This window comes from Montipora capricornis, chromosome 5, assembly GCF_036669925.1.
Source record: "Montipora capricornis isolate CH-2021 chromosome 5, ASM3666992v2, whole genome shotgun sequence".
NCBI classification, from domain to species: Eukaryota; Metazoa; Cnidaria; class Anthozoa; order Scleractinia; family Acroporidae; genus Montipora; species Montipora capricornis.
This window is the reverse complement of record NC_090887.1, coordinates 10,664,351-10,676,850: the sequence shown is the minus strand read 5'-3', so window position 1 is coordinate 10,676,850 and position 12,500 is coordinate 10,664,351. Positions and strand designations below refer to the sequence as shown.

Below are 12,500 nucleotides of genomic sequence, written 5' to 3'. Positions count from 1 at the left end.
TTGGAACAGGTGCTCCCAGTATTTTATGCCCTTCTCCTAACATTTTCTGCTGTGCGCCTAGAAATATACACTCGGTAGCACAACTGCTCCCAAAGCCAAATATAAACTTTGAGCCCTGAAAGATATTAGAAATTCTCCTCACAGTACAAACTTGTCATAGCAAAGTGAATTGATTTAAGAAACTTGAAAAAAGTCATTGATATCCAGACCATGCAATTATGACAAGTGGTGGTGGATACATTAAGTTTCAACTGTTGCATCAAAGAATTGGATCCATTAGTCAAGAGCTTGTTGAGCTTGTTGGGGTTGCTTGTTTGAATTTTGTCAGTCAGAGTAATCCTGCCTTCCTTTAATTTGTAGCAGAATAATCAACTCTTCTTTGGACTACAGTATGCAATAAAACCACTACTGTACCGACTAATGCTGTCAGATTACCTTGCGAAATTTGTAACTATCAAGTATGTCCACAAGTATGCTTTGGTCTACACATTGTGATTAATGTTTTTGGTTAACTGCTGACCTGTACACGTAATTTCAGCTGTTGCTGCAAAAGGTTACAATATACAAGTGTATCTATCTATCAACAAGTATCTAATAATTCATGGAAAACAACACACCTAAAGTAATGCATGTATTAAAGTATGTATGAGTGAATGGCACCAATGTGTCATGAATCACATAATCAGATCAGATTTGTTACTACTAAGTACTGTATGAAGAAAAACAATAACGACAGCAACACCCTTCATTGCCTTCCTTTAAAGGGGCTAGGTCACGCAATTTTAGGCATTTTCAGCATTGATCAAATGGTCATAGAATTAACTGAAATAACATAATGACGGCTCAAAACTATAGAAGAACTCAAACAAAACACAGGAAAGCTAAGAAGGGACAAGGATGGACAAAACTGGGGAGGATTGAAGTGGATTGCATTTGGGTAAATTTGAAAAACGTTGGCCCACCTTTTTTCAAATTTATATCAGTTTATATCAAAATCTCATTCAAACAGCTGGAAAATCATTCTCAATTGTTATGTGGCCGTGATTTTGCAAATGAAAGACTCTTGCTCTGCCAATTTGACGTTTAGAGCTCATAACTAACAATTTGAAATGAAATTACCTAAAATGGCGTGACCTAGCCCCTTTACGTTTAACCAACATGTCTCCAAATTCAATGACCCATGCTATTTGTAACAGAAACTTATTCAGAGTTCTCCTTATCAGGCGGTAACTCGTAAAATTTACCGCTTGTAAGAGCACTTATTACCGCCTGCACACGCTCAGAAGTCTATTATCCTTTGCAGAACGTCCAACATTAACCAATTGCTTTAAGGGTTTGAAAAGGTGCCATACCTGTTGCGCTGAAACCTAGGAAGAACCCTGCTTATTATAATAATTACCTATGCTTAGAAGCTGTTCCAGGTTGTCCAATCTTTGAGGAACATTCTTCTGTCCTTGGCTTGAATAGTAAGCTGCAATTTACACAAACAACAAATCATCACAAGTCATTACCATGACAACTTAAACAACAGTTCTGCCGAATTTTAGTGAAGTTTCCACCATTATTTCATAAATAGTAAATAGGTTCCTGGTTGAAAGTCAGCTATGAGATCAGAGGGACAACTTTATGATTCTGGCCCCAGTAGTTCAAAGCCCAGAAAACATTATCCAGTGAATAAGTCAATATCTGCCAGTTTCAACCTCTGCAAAGATTTCAGTATTTGCCAATACATACTGTAGTTAAAAATCACCATTATAAATATTATTGAAATGGTGACTTTCTGCTGACAGATTGCAGAAATTAACTTTACAATAATTCTTAGAACCTACCAACAATTTACGCAAAATCTTTGTATAGTTCACCATTAAGATTCAAATAATATCAAATACATAGTTTTAATTACAATAAATTGTGATCCTCGTCATAATTTTTCTGACCAGCTACCTTTTCCAAAAACATGTTTCTCCAGTCGCATCAGTCTCTCCTCAAGATCTCTGTTGCGCCAGTCACCCACTACAAAAACAAGACATTAAAAATTGAATTTAAAAGGCTCACTTCACCCCACCAATGCTCTTGCAAAAAGAACATTAACTCTACTAAAAAGCTAATTACTAGGAGATAAACCGCAGTCAAAGGCAACCCAAAGGTTCCTTTATTAATGGCTTCTAGCATTAAAATGCCAGGGGTGGAAACCACTCCAATCCTATTGCATAAACATGTTCCCATGTACCCTTGTCCCCAGTAATACTGGTATTCATTTTGCCAACTTCAAATAGATGGAAAGCTGAGTGGACTTTGGAGCACATGTGCTGAGATTCGAAAACCCAAAGCACTAGGATGCAATCCACGAGCAATACCCACTACACCATGCGCCCACCTATCCATGAAACAAGAAAGAGATTATAAATTAACCAATTGACTCCTGGGAAAGAGACTTAACAGATGTTACTCTGTCTGATGGGTTACATAGAAAACAAAAAGGTATAAATAATTCACACATGCAGTGCTTTCAGTAAGATTTGAAGTGCGCAGCTAAGAGGCCCTGCCGGGGGGGGGGGGGGAACCCATGTTGCTTGTCTGAATTTTAAGAGGTCTCGTGTCTGTGCTTTGTCAATGTTTCATGTTGCTGTGACCGTTGCTGAAAAAGAAAGGATGCCGTTTTTCGCGATTTCACTTTAAGTGCTGTCGCTACTTTTTAGGCCATGTCGCTTGTCGGAATTTACCCTGGCAGAGCCTCAGCTAAGTAATATTAGCACCTGAGAAAGGTTGTAAAAAGGACCAAAGGCCTCTTCTCCCTAGGGAGAATTTTTTTTTCCCCTACAGAAAAAATTTTGAAATTGGGAACCTTCGAAATGCCTTTTCTAGTGATTTGAGAGAGAATATTAATATTTTACACCCAAGTTGTGTTTTTAAATGTTTTAACTGAAGTGAGTTTCTAATTTCTTTTCTTCGGTTTATTTGTTTACAAGAAACATTGCCTGTGATACGCAAGGGAGCACCCGCCAGAGCCTCGGAGAAAGCCAAGTCTTTAACATTGAAAGTGCTGACTAGAAGCAAAAAAGGTAAACATTATATAAACATTATTACAGCCTAGGGGTGCAGTCAAAGCCAACCCAATGAGTTGGTGTTCAGATCGAAATCTGAAAATTGCTGAGGACACATAACTGGTTAACAAAGCTGTAAAGCTATAAAGCTATATAGCTATATAGCTTTAGTATAAATACACAGGTGATTATACAAAATCGCGCGCTCTCATTGGCTCGCTATCTCGGATTATCAGCCGATAATCACCTCGACGGACAAAATGGCTGCCAGTGGTCGTTTTGCCACTGTAAGTGAAGATGATTTCGAGTTGAAATGTTTTTTTTTTCTCTTTTTTGAAATAATCACCTGTGTATTTATACTAAAACAATTATTCGCCTCAGGCTCAGTGATTATCGGTGAATATTCACCTCAACTTCGTGTCGGTGAATATTCACCGATAATCACTTCGCCTTCGGCGAATAATTGTTAAATAAAGCTAGTTAATAAAGCTATTGTGAGTGCTACGAGTTCATTCAATTTGTTTCAATACGAAAAGTGATAGATCTAGATGGGTGGCCAGGTCGAAATCGACATGTTAAAAGTAGACGTAATTAAATTTGATTCTTAAAAAGAATATTCACCGATAATATTCACCGATAATCACTTCGCCTTCGGCGAATAATTGTTAAATAAAGCTAGTTAATAAAGCTATCGTGAGTGATATGAGTTCATTCAATTAGTTTTTGTTCATTGTTAAAAAAAAATGGTTGCTTTATTTTTACAAAAGTAATATTACAAATCACCTGTACCGTATTACTTATTTACAAACAAAACATAGCTGTAATACATTTTCGGTTACTAAGAAATGTACATTTAATAAGAAACGGACAAGCAGAGATGAGGAAATTTAAATATGAAAATTTCTTTCAAAAGTGAAAAAGGCTCATTTGATGGTGTTTTCTTCTCTTCCCTTTTATCAGAAACATTTCATTTTCACTAATAGCAATAATCATAATCATAATCAGCTGATGACGCCTCGTTTTATAACACAGTACACCACCACCATATTCTAAAACCAAAATACAAAATAATGCTTTGGATAAGACAAATTTACTCGAGCTCAATTGAATTTCGATTGTGTCTGGATAGATGTTTGGCAAAGATTCAGTTTGTTTCAATACGAAAAGCGATAGATCTAGATGGGTGGCCAGGTCGAAATCGACATGTTAAAAGTAGACGTAATTAAATTTGATTCTTAAAAAGAATCTGCTTAAAGTCTCTAGAATTTTAGGAGATACTGATTATAGTATAATAATGCGGAAAATGAACCGCTCATGAAATCGAAGATGAGCGCAAAACTGCAAATAACTTTGCATCCAGCCAGAAATCGCCCGCAAATACGAACGAAAGCGAGAGATGTACGCGCTCCACTAACCTTGCGAATCGAAGTTCATCCAATGAGCTGAATCAGTTGGAAGCTCTTTTAAAACATTGTAGTTCAGAGCTGTAATCAGAATGCAGACAACCGTAGCAATAACAAGGAAAAATCTGCCATTTCGACTACTCAGTGGCCTAATCATAGTTGTTTGTGCCATGTGCAGAGGAAGGAAAGGAAAGGCCTGGACACCGGATGTTGTTTTTTTCCTTTCATGTCCGGTATTAGTAAGATAATGGTTTGACACTGACTAGATTTTTTGATGTTTCGTGCAAGACGTTTCGGCTGGTGCTTAAGCCTTCATCAGTTGCAATATGACGGTATTGTTGGCGCTAGAAGCCAGGGCGCTTATACATATCTCTTTCCGCCCTGCTGGGAGGCAAATTTACGGCGACAAAGCCGCGCGGAGAATGGGGAGAACCCTCCCCATTCTCCGCGCCAGCAATACCACCACCCGCTCAGGTTACTTTCGTTATCTACAAATATCGAACAACTTCTCTCAAGAGAGACACTCAAGTAAGAATAACATAATTTTCATAATTTTATAACAAGTAGCAGCCTGCAGTTTGCTGCTTTACATAAATGCAATGCAAATTATCTATAATCTAAGGCCCCATCCACACCAATGCGTTTTTGTTTGAAAACGCATACCTTTTGATGTGTTTTCGCCCATCATCCACACTACAGTGGTCCAAAACGCTGACGGAAACGGTATGCAAAGGAGAGTTTTGAAGCAAGCAACCGTGGACAGCGGGAGAATTTTGGAAACGCTCTTCCTGTAGTGTGGATCGTTGAAAACGATGACTTGAAAAGCGTGGGAAACATTGTTGACAAAAGTTGTGGATGAAAATATCTTGCTTCGTTTTCGGCCAGATGAAAACGACTACCTCCTTTTGAAAAAGCATTAGTGAGGATGGGACCTCAGCCTTTTTCTAGGCGTGGCGGCCGGAGAAGCCGTTAAATAATTCGCGATGAATGTTATGAATTATATTTTGGCGACATCCGTATCGTTCAGCCAAATGCAAAATTAAGTATGAAAATTGTTATCCCCAGGGCTACATTAACTCGGAGGATCAATTCCATTATTATGGGGTCTAGAGCCTAAACAATTTTAAACAAGTCAGGGCAGTAGCTCGGCAGTAGCTATATAGGTTACACATGCGCATAGTTTTGAGCTGGCGCATGAAGTCCGACGGCTATGTCAAACAATGTCGAAAAAAGGTCGCTGCCCAGGTGACTCTCAGACCGTGGGGCTGGTGCACGTGTTAGTGTGCGCGGCCGTGCTTTTAATTGTTTTCACTGGAGCCTAGCTTAAAAGACTGGACTGTGATTAAATACTTTTGTCCTTTGGCCATTTCAATTTCAACAGGAAAAGAAAACAAACAGCGGTTACAAACATTTTCATTTTATACTTTACGTTTCGTATCTGATGATGTTTGCAACATACGAAACGTCAAGTATAAAATGAAAATGTTTGTAACCGCTGTTTGTTTTCTTTTCCTGTTGGACTGTGATTGATATTCGGTTGTGACATCAGTCAGAGAAAATGTTTCATATACCTCACTTAATCATCATGCAAGAACGAAACAAGACAAGTTCAGTTGCAAGAAACTCTGCCCGTTGAAATACCTGTTGAGAAACTTGATTCGCAAAGTTAGAAAAATTGTACAACCAAAATTACCGATAGAGTTGCGAGACAAGTTGCCTGTGCGATATCGGCTTCTTCAAGCTTCCAGATAATCAATTTAACACAATAGAGGCGAGTTTCAGTACATTTAATTATCTCTTAGTTTATTTACACACGTAGTTTAAAAAAAGTACCTACATTTGCATGGTCAATGAACGTTCCCAATCGGTGGAAATTTTTCGCCGAAAGGAGTGGAACAGTGAAAGCATCTTCACCAAACAAAATAGAGAGTATATATACCGCAGAGTATGTTTCAGTTGATACACTGCACTGAATTTCATTACCAGAACATGGTTGGATTGATGGTAACCGAAGCAAATACTGTATTTGCAACACAGCGATAAATTGTCTTCATTTCCGAGAAAATGATGGAGGAAAACGCTTGAAGTTATTCCTTTTTTTTCCTGCGACAAATTTCCAGGGGAAAGAACTGTTTCATTTTATGTCTGTACAAATAAGATGATTTTGTGTTGGAAAACGCTCAATAGCAGCTCTTGTAATGTATAATGTGATAGGCTCGTTACCCTAGCCAAAAAACAAAAGACCAAGGACTTAAAAAACGATAGAAGCTGCTTACAATACCAAACAGTAGCACGTTACTGGAGCTGCTACACTACTGCAGTGATCTTTGTACCAGACCAAGGTGCGAAGGCTATAGACCACCACCTAAAAGCCAACTTCTCTTCGCGGCTACTTCTTACAATACATTTTCTTTATTATTTTTGACACTGCCGTTCTGAGTTCTTTCAGCCGCCAGCAGTAAAGAAATGGGTTTACAGACGAATTCATAAAAACTGCTGTTGTGGCAAGACTCCAAGCTGGTTCCCATTTTTTAGTTGTAACGTAGAGAGACATGGAGAGGCACATTGGAAGATAAAAAATCACCATGACGATGAAAAATAGAAAAGAATTGAATGCACTCTTTTTTAAGAAGAACATGTTTGGCGCATCAGTAGTTTGAAGGCTAACGGCCTGTCGTTGATGGATAATTTTTCTTCGTTGATGCTGAACAATTCGGTATATTCTGGTATAGGAACCGATGGAAATTATGAGACACAAACTCACTCCAATGGCTATCAGAAGAAAGTAGACAAGCATGTTCCAAAAATATATCCCAGATAATAAAAAGATTGCTAGCCACAAAACAGCTAGAACAACCTTTGCTCGCTGACAAGTCACTAGTGTTGGGTATCTCATGTGATAGTGAAGAGCTAAGAATCTGTCTACACTCACAGCTGTTATGGATAGCAATGAGGAACCACATGTTGCAAAGGAAAGCGCGGAGGATACACTGTCGAGAAAGTGATTTCGAACAAATCCACTTGCGACGTAGACTGGTTGGACGACAAGCCCAACTAGAAGGTCTGACACAGCTAGACTGCCAAGGAAAAGGACGGACGCTGTTGAACGTAGCGAGGGTGTTGTATAAATGGCCACCAAGACTAACGAATTTCCAGCGATGCCGATGACCATTAACGGTACGTTCAGAGAGCAGTTTATGAGCACAACAGTTTCGTTGCAAGTGAAGTACTTGTAGCGGTCAATGTTATGACCAGCCTTTGATGAGTAGTGACCATTTTCGGTCATAGTGAAGTTAGAATGGTTAAACATCTTCCAAAAAAAATCTCTGTTCGCCGCGGTCGTCAGTGGTGAACTTGGCAGGTGCCTTTACTGTTCTCAGTCAATTATACTCCTCTTACTTTTCCATATGACAGCTGTTTGGACGACCTTGAGTAAATAAAGAGCAGAATTGAGTAGTTAAAGCTAAAGTGGTAGATTATATTAAAAAATAGATGTAAATTACAAGGACTTTCTATTTGAGAAAAATTCAATCAACGTAACTTAAATTATGGCAAAAGCTGATACAACGCTTTTGCGGTTTTTACGGTTCCCGGTGACGAGTGTATAAGTTGGTCGTTTCTGATCGAAATAGATGTTATCGTTGACACATTTGAAGTGCTGTCAGTTCGAAACAAGGTGCGGACCTCAATATCTAATCAAATCGCCCTTCAGTCAATTCATGAATGCAAATGATACGTGACGGTGACGGGATATCAAAAATATCTGGTGGTCTTGATATGCAGAGTTGCATGATTAGTAGTTACCCTAGTAATTATAATTTTTTGAGAGAAGACACGTATTTTTTTGGAATATTTTCCGTGGACTAAGTTTTACTTCTAACTAGTTCCCAGTCCATTTGCAAAACCAATACACAATGAATGACTAAACTTCTTCACCTCTTCGTGTCCACGCGTTAAAAAACTACCTTTATAAAATTTGGTTCGTAACTTTGCTGAAGTGTCGTAACTACTGCTTAAGTGTCGTGACTAAGTACCTTATTGTTGGTTTTTCTTTCTTCTAAAAATAATTATGAGCTTGTATTTTTATTTTAACGAGGAATAATAAGGTTCGAACAGGAGCTCATTGGTTCGAACTAGCTGTTCTCCTGAAGGTGAAAGCCTAAGGCTTTAATAAAAAAATTAACATTTGCGCGATTATAACTAGTTTGTGATGAAAAATGTTGACGAAGTAGGCTGCAATCGAATCTTTGAGAAAGCTGTTTAAGTAAACAGACGAGACGGAGTATCTTGACGGTTGTCATTGTCTTTAAACCTAGGAGTTGTTGCTTTGGAAAGGAAATATACGTATCTGGATGCCGTACGTGCACTTTTTTGGCCATAATATGGTAACAGCTGTGCCTTAAGGCTAGCTTCTTTCAGTCTCACTCCAGCTTTGAAACTTAGACGCCGAATCGCTATATTTCAATCAATTATTCTAATATTGCCAGTGTAAATAACTTAACCTACGAAACTAACACAGCCAAGCGTGCATTATCACTGAAATTAAATGCTATCTGGAAAATACGTACCTGAAATTGAAGTCTGCCAAGTAAATAAAAATCCAATCGAAACTGAAACTGGTTGAAAGACTCTGATTCATATAGTTTCGACTTAATTTTCTTCGGCTCTTTGAGTCGGAAAAATCCGACTAATTATTACAGGTCCGATATACTAGAATTCGGACGTCTTGCTTTACGTACAATTGAAAGCAAAATATTTCGTGACGAAAGTTCCGGTTGGATCGGGTTAAGGGGACTTACGCTTCAACGACGGCTGCAACCGAAAGACCCTACGAACAAGGGCAGGTGTCCCCTGAATAGAGGTTAGGTTGGAGTCAAAGATTAGTACGAATATTTTTCCGGGACCAATTTCTGTGTCCACTGAATGAAGGTGTCCCAAAGGAGAGGTTCCACTGAAGGTGGTTTTCACGTGACGACATCGCCGCCTTGTTAGTGGACGAAATTGTACATAGGCAACTTCGGAAAATACCGTAATACTCTTTGAGCGCTTACCATTTGAATGAAATTCTCGGTGAGAATTTTTCAACAATTGGTACTGCATGTTCCGTACTTAGAAAAAGAAAATGGGAATGTGCTGTATCATTTGCCAGAAAAACGGGTTGTTCCCGTTGAAAAACAAATGAAACGGTCTATTTTATCTGGCACTTGTAATTGTGGACAAATGGTACAGAAATTTCCCGGAATTCCGGTCAAAGCGAGAAAAAGGGAATACCTCGAAAGGTATTACCTTTTTTTCCGAAAACATTCCACCGAGATGAACCGTTCCATTTGAGTTCTCTCCGGAATTACCGAAAATTCCATTCAAATGGTAAGCGCTCTTTGTTTGTCCCCCCAAATTTTGCATAAGCATTGTTTCCAGTTTCTCTTGGGACTTACAATGGTCCCAAGAGAAAACATAAACAATGCTTATACAAAATTTGGGGTGACAAACAAAGAGTATTGTGGTATTTTCCGAAATGGCCTATTGCACGATTGTCACCTCGTGCAGTCTCAAGAGGGGATAAAGAGCAACAACCGCAAAGTCAAAACCCGGAAACTAATTACGCAATTGTAAGTATCTCGCGATTATTCCATCTCTTTCATTACACAATAACATGTAGGCGAATGATCTTGAATGATCTTGAATGGTTTTGAATAATTTCGGCACAAGTAGTTTTACTTCGTTATGCATGCATAATAAATAAATCTTGTAATAGCTAATTTGCACTTACTGAATGAAGGAAAAAATAGCTTTCATTGCCTTACATAACAAACCCTTGCAAGGCACTTACAAGGCACCTAAATGGCTAGATTTTCCGTAATTAAGTCCCTAAATCGTACGATTTTTTCAGTTGAAAGAGCAAAGCGAAGAAATCCTAAAGGCTTTTTATTGTAATTGCTATTGTTTTCTTTAAACAAAGGAACGTCACGATAGGTAATTGTAATTAATAATAATAATAATAATAATAATAATAATAATAATAATAATAATAATAATAATTAGAGAAGCATCAAACTACGTCTGATTGTTAAACTGGTTGCAATGTGAAACTCGTTGCAACTAGAGATGTTTAAGGTGTAAGCTTAAGGTCCCCGTGGGAAGGATGGCTGGGAAACTTAACCAAAAACCAACATTTGATTTGATTTTCAATGTCCACAATTAGTGAAGCACAATAAGTGAAAAGGTATAATAATAATAATAATAATAATAATAATAATAATAATAATAATAAAAATAATAATAATAATAATAATAATAATAGTGATTCTCTGTCCGACGTACTCATGATCGCAGTCTCAGTTCGCAAGGTATCATTGAACGGCGTCAGTTCGTTGTTTCCTCAGTACAGAATCGAGTTTGGCAAAAATATGACTGGAAAGATTTTTGGCAACTTTCAACTCTCTTGATAGGTTCTGCAACCCCTTGAATATTAGTGTTAGTGGATGACGGAAAAACCAGCAGGAAAAACATTGAAAGTTACAACCTACTCTTGTTTTTTTGCGAGAAGGATACTAGTAAATCGTGCTGAACGTATGACAAGTGTTTTAGTAAACCTCGCGCAGTTCCCAACAAAACAACAACGTAAAAGGATACATATATACAACAACAACGTACACCTTGCATTAAAGTTGTTTGTACCAAATCAGTCGCGAAATAATACACCGATGATGAGAACGCAAGAGAGTTGGAATAATCGAGAGCTGATCTAAATAAAGCGAATTTATATTTTGAAAGTACGTTCGCGCTGCCGTCGCTAGTAACTCCTTATGCCTGTTTAAAAAAGTTCGGCGTCATTTTCTTTCGCTATTTCTTCTTTTCCTTTGAAGAATAGTGCAGGAACTTTGTTCGAATTGTTTCAAGTAGAAGTGCTTGAAGACTCGAAGTTTACTTTTCCCCGTGACTTGATTAATCTAAAAGATATATGGATCGTACTTGCCTCATTCTCTTGGGCTGTACAAGACGTTATGGCTCGTCACTCGCCGCGTCATGTTAAAACTGAGTTGGAAAAAAACGCAATTATAGTACGGCCCCAGCCGAACTCAGTTAGTAAAAACCATTTATATTGCTGAACATAGCCGGTACAAAGGACCATTCGAGCTTCGCGGAGGTTAAAAAAGTACTTGATGTCTTAAACATAGCATCAAATAATATCCCACACCTGCTACGCTCCAACAATACTCAAGGGCTTTTGTCGGTGATTTGTAATATAATTGTCAGATCTTTAAGTAGCCAAATTCTTAGAGGAACTTTAATTAATTTATTCTTTGCTCTTCAAAATCAAAACAAAAACGTCATTCTTCGTTGAAGCAGGGGTCGGCTCAAAAGCTATACTCCTTTGACCGCAACATACTTCCCCCTGTAACCACTGATTTGTTTTGATCTGTCATTTCACAATATACTTTGTTCTTGATTAGTTACTATTCAAATTTGTTCAATATTGTGAAGCGTGAATAAATTGTTCTGAACAGAACCGAACTAAAAAGTCAGCTTAATTATTACGATTTTACGAACTACAATATTGATTCTTCATTATTTAGTCTTGTTATTCTACATCTCGTCTCGACACGGAGAATAAAGCCTAATATTTTCTCACTGCTGTTATACACTTAGGTTTCTTTAAAAAAGTAGCCATAAAAAGACCTGATAGTTTGATAACACTGACCACTTAACGAGTGCTTTCAAAGGCACATTCTTTTGTCATTTTAAGTCTGCCAAATCGGTTAGGGCCTTAAGACAAGGTTTTGGTTAATTATATTCATTCCTATTTCAGCTAGTGGTTACAAAAGATATTCCAGAAAACCGTAATATATGTGGCAGATGTTTTTTTCGATGGCCGGGTTGTAAGTCATCGGTTTTCCACAAGGCATCCAAAATAATGTCGCTATTCGCAAGGAGTAGGAAATGGAGTTCCCGGTTTTGTGGTCTGTCTTCTGTGGGGTATCATGGTTGGGAGTTTAAATGTTCGGAGATATTAGCTACGCGGTAAATAAAGATTACTTCATAGAAAGTGCGC

The 12,500-nt window shown here is 38.0% G+C and overlaps 2 protein-coding genes across 3 annotated transcripts in view; both read right to left on the bottom strand.

The window, feature by feature from the left end:
* The window catches only part of LOC138049425 (alpha-1,6-mannosylglycoprotein 6-beta-N-acetylglucosaminyltransferase A-like), a 25,420-nt gene extending 20,570 nt beyond the window's left edge, over nt 1–4,850 (bottom strand). The window contains exons 1-3 of the mRNA XM_068895691.1: nt 4,460–4,850; nt 1,945–2,013; nt 1,400–1,471 (exon numbers count right to left, since the gene is read on the bottom strand). Coding sequence (XP_068751792.1) covers nt 1,400–1,471; nt 1,945–2,013; nt 4,460–4,619 — 301 coding nt within the window. The 5' untranslated portion in view covers nt 4,620–4,850. The remainder of the gene's footprint in view (nt 1–1,399; nt 1,472–1,944; nt 2,014–4,459) is intronic.
* A 1,370-nt stretch (nt 4,851–6,220) lies between these two features.
* On the bottom strand, nt 6,221–11,627 carry LOC138048808 (adenosine receptor A2b-like). 2 transcript variants are annotated; one of them, XM_068894928.1, is made up of 2 exons: nt 11,424–11,627; nt 6,221–7,874 (listed from the first exon to the last, which is right to left on the bottom strand). In XM_068894928.1, exon 2 carries the CDS (start codon nt 7,755–7,757, stop codon nt 6,837–6,839), a length of 921 nt encoding a protein of 306 aa, XP_068751029.1. In that variant the 5' UTR covers nt 7,758–7,874; nt 11,424–11,627; the 3' UTR covers nt 6,221–6,836. The 2 variants fall into 2 exon arrangements, with proteins under 2 accessions (XP_068751029.1, XP_068751030.1); XM_068894929.1 differs by lacking the exon at nt 11,424–11,627 and adding an exon at nt 9,016–9,827.
* Between the last annotated feature and the right edge of the window lie 873 nt (nt 11,628–12,500).

Bases quoted from the DNA above. Each gene is read 5' to 3' on its own strand.
- LOC138048808 (XM_068894928.1), bottom strand. From the start codon at position 7,757: ATGTTTAACCATTCTAACTTCACTATGACCGAAAATGGTCACTACTCA.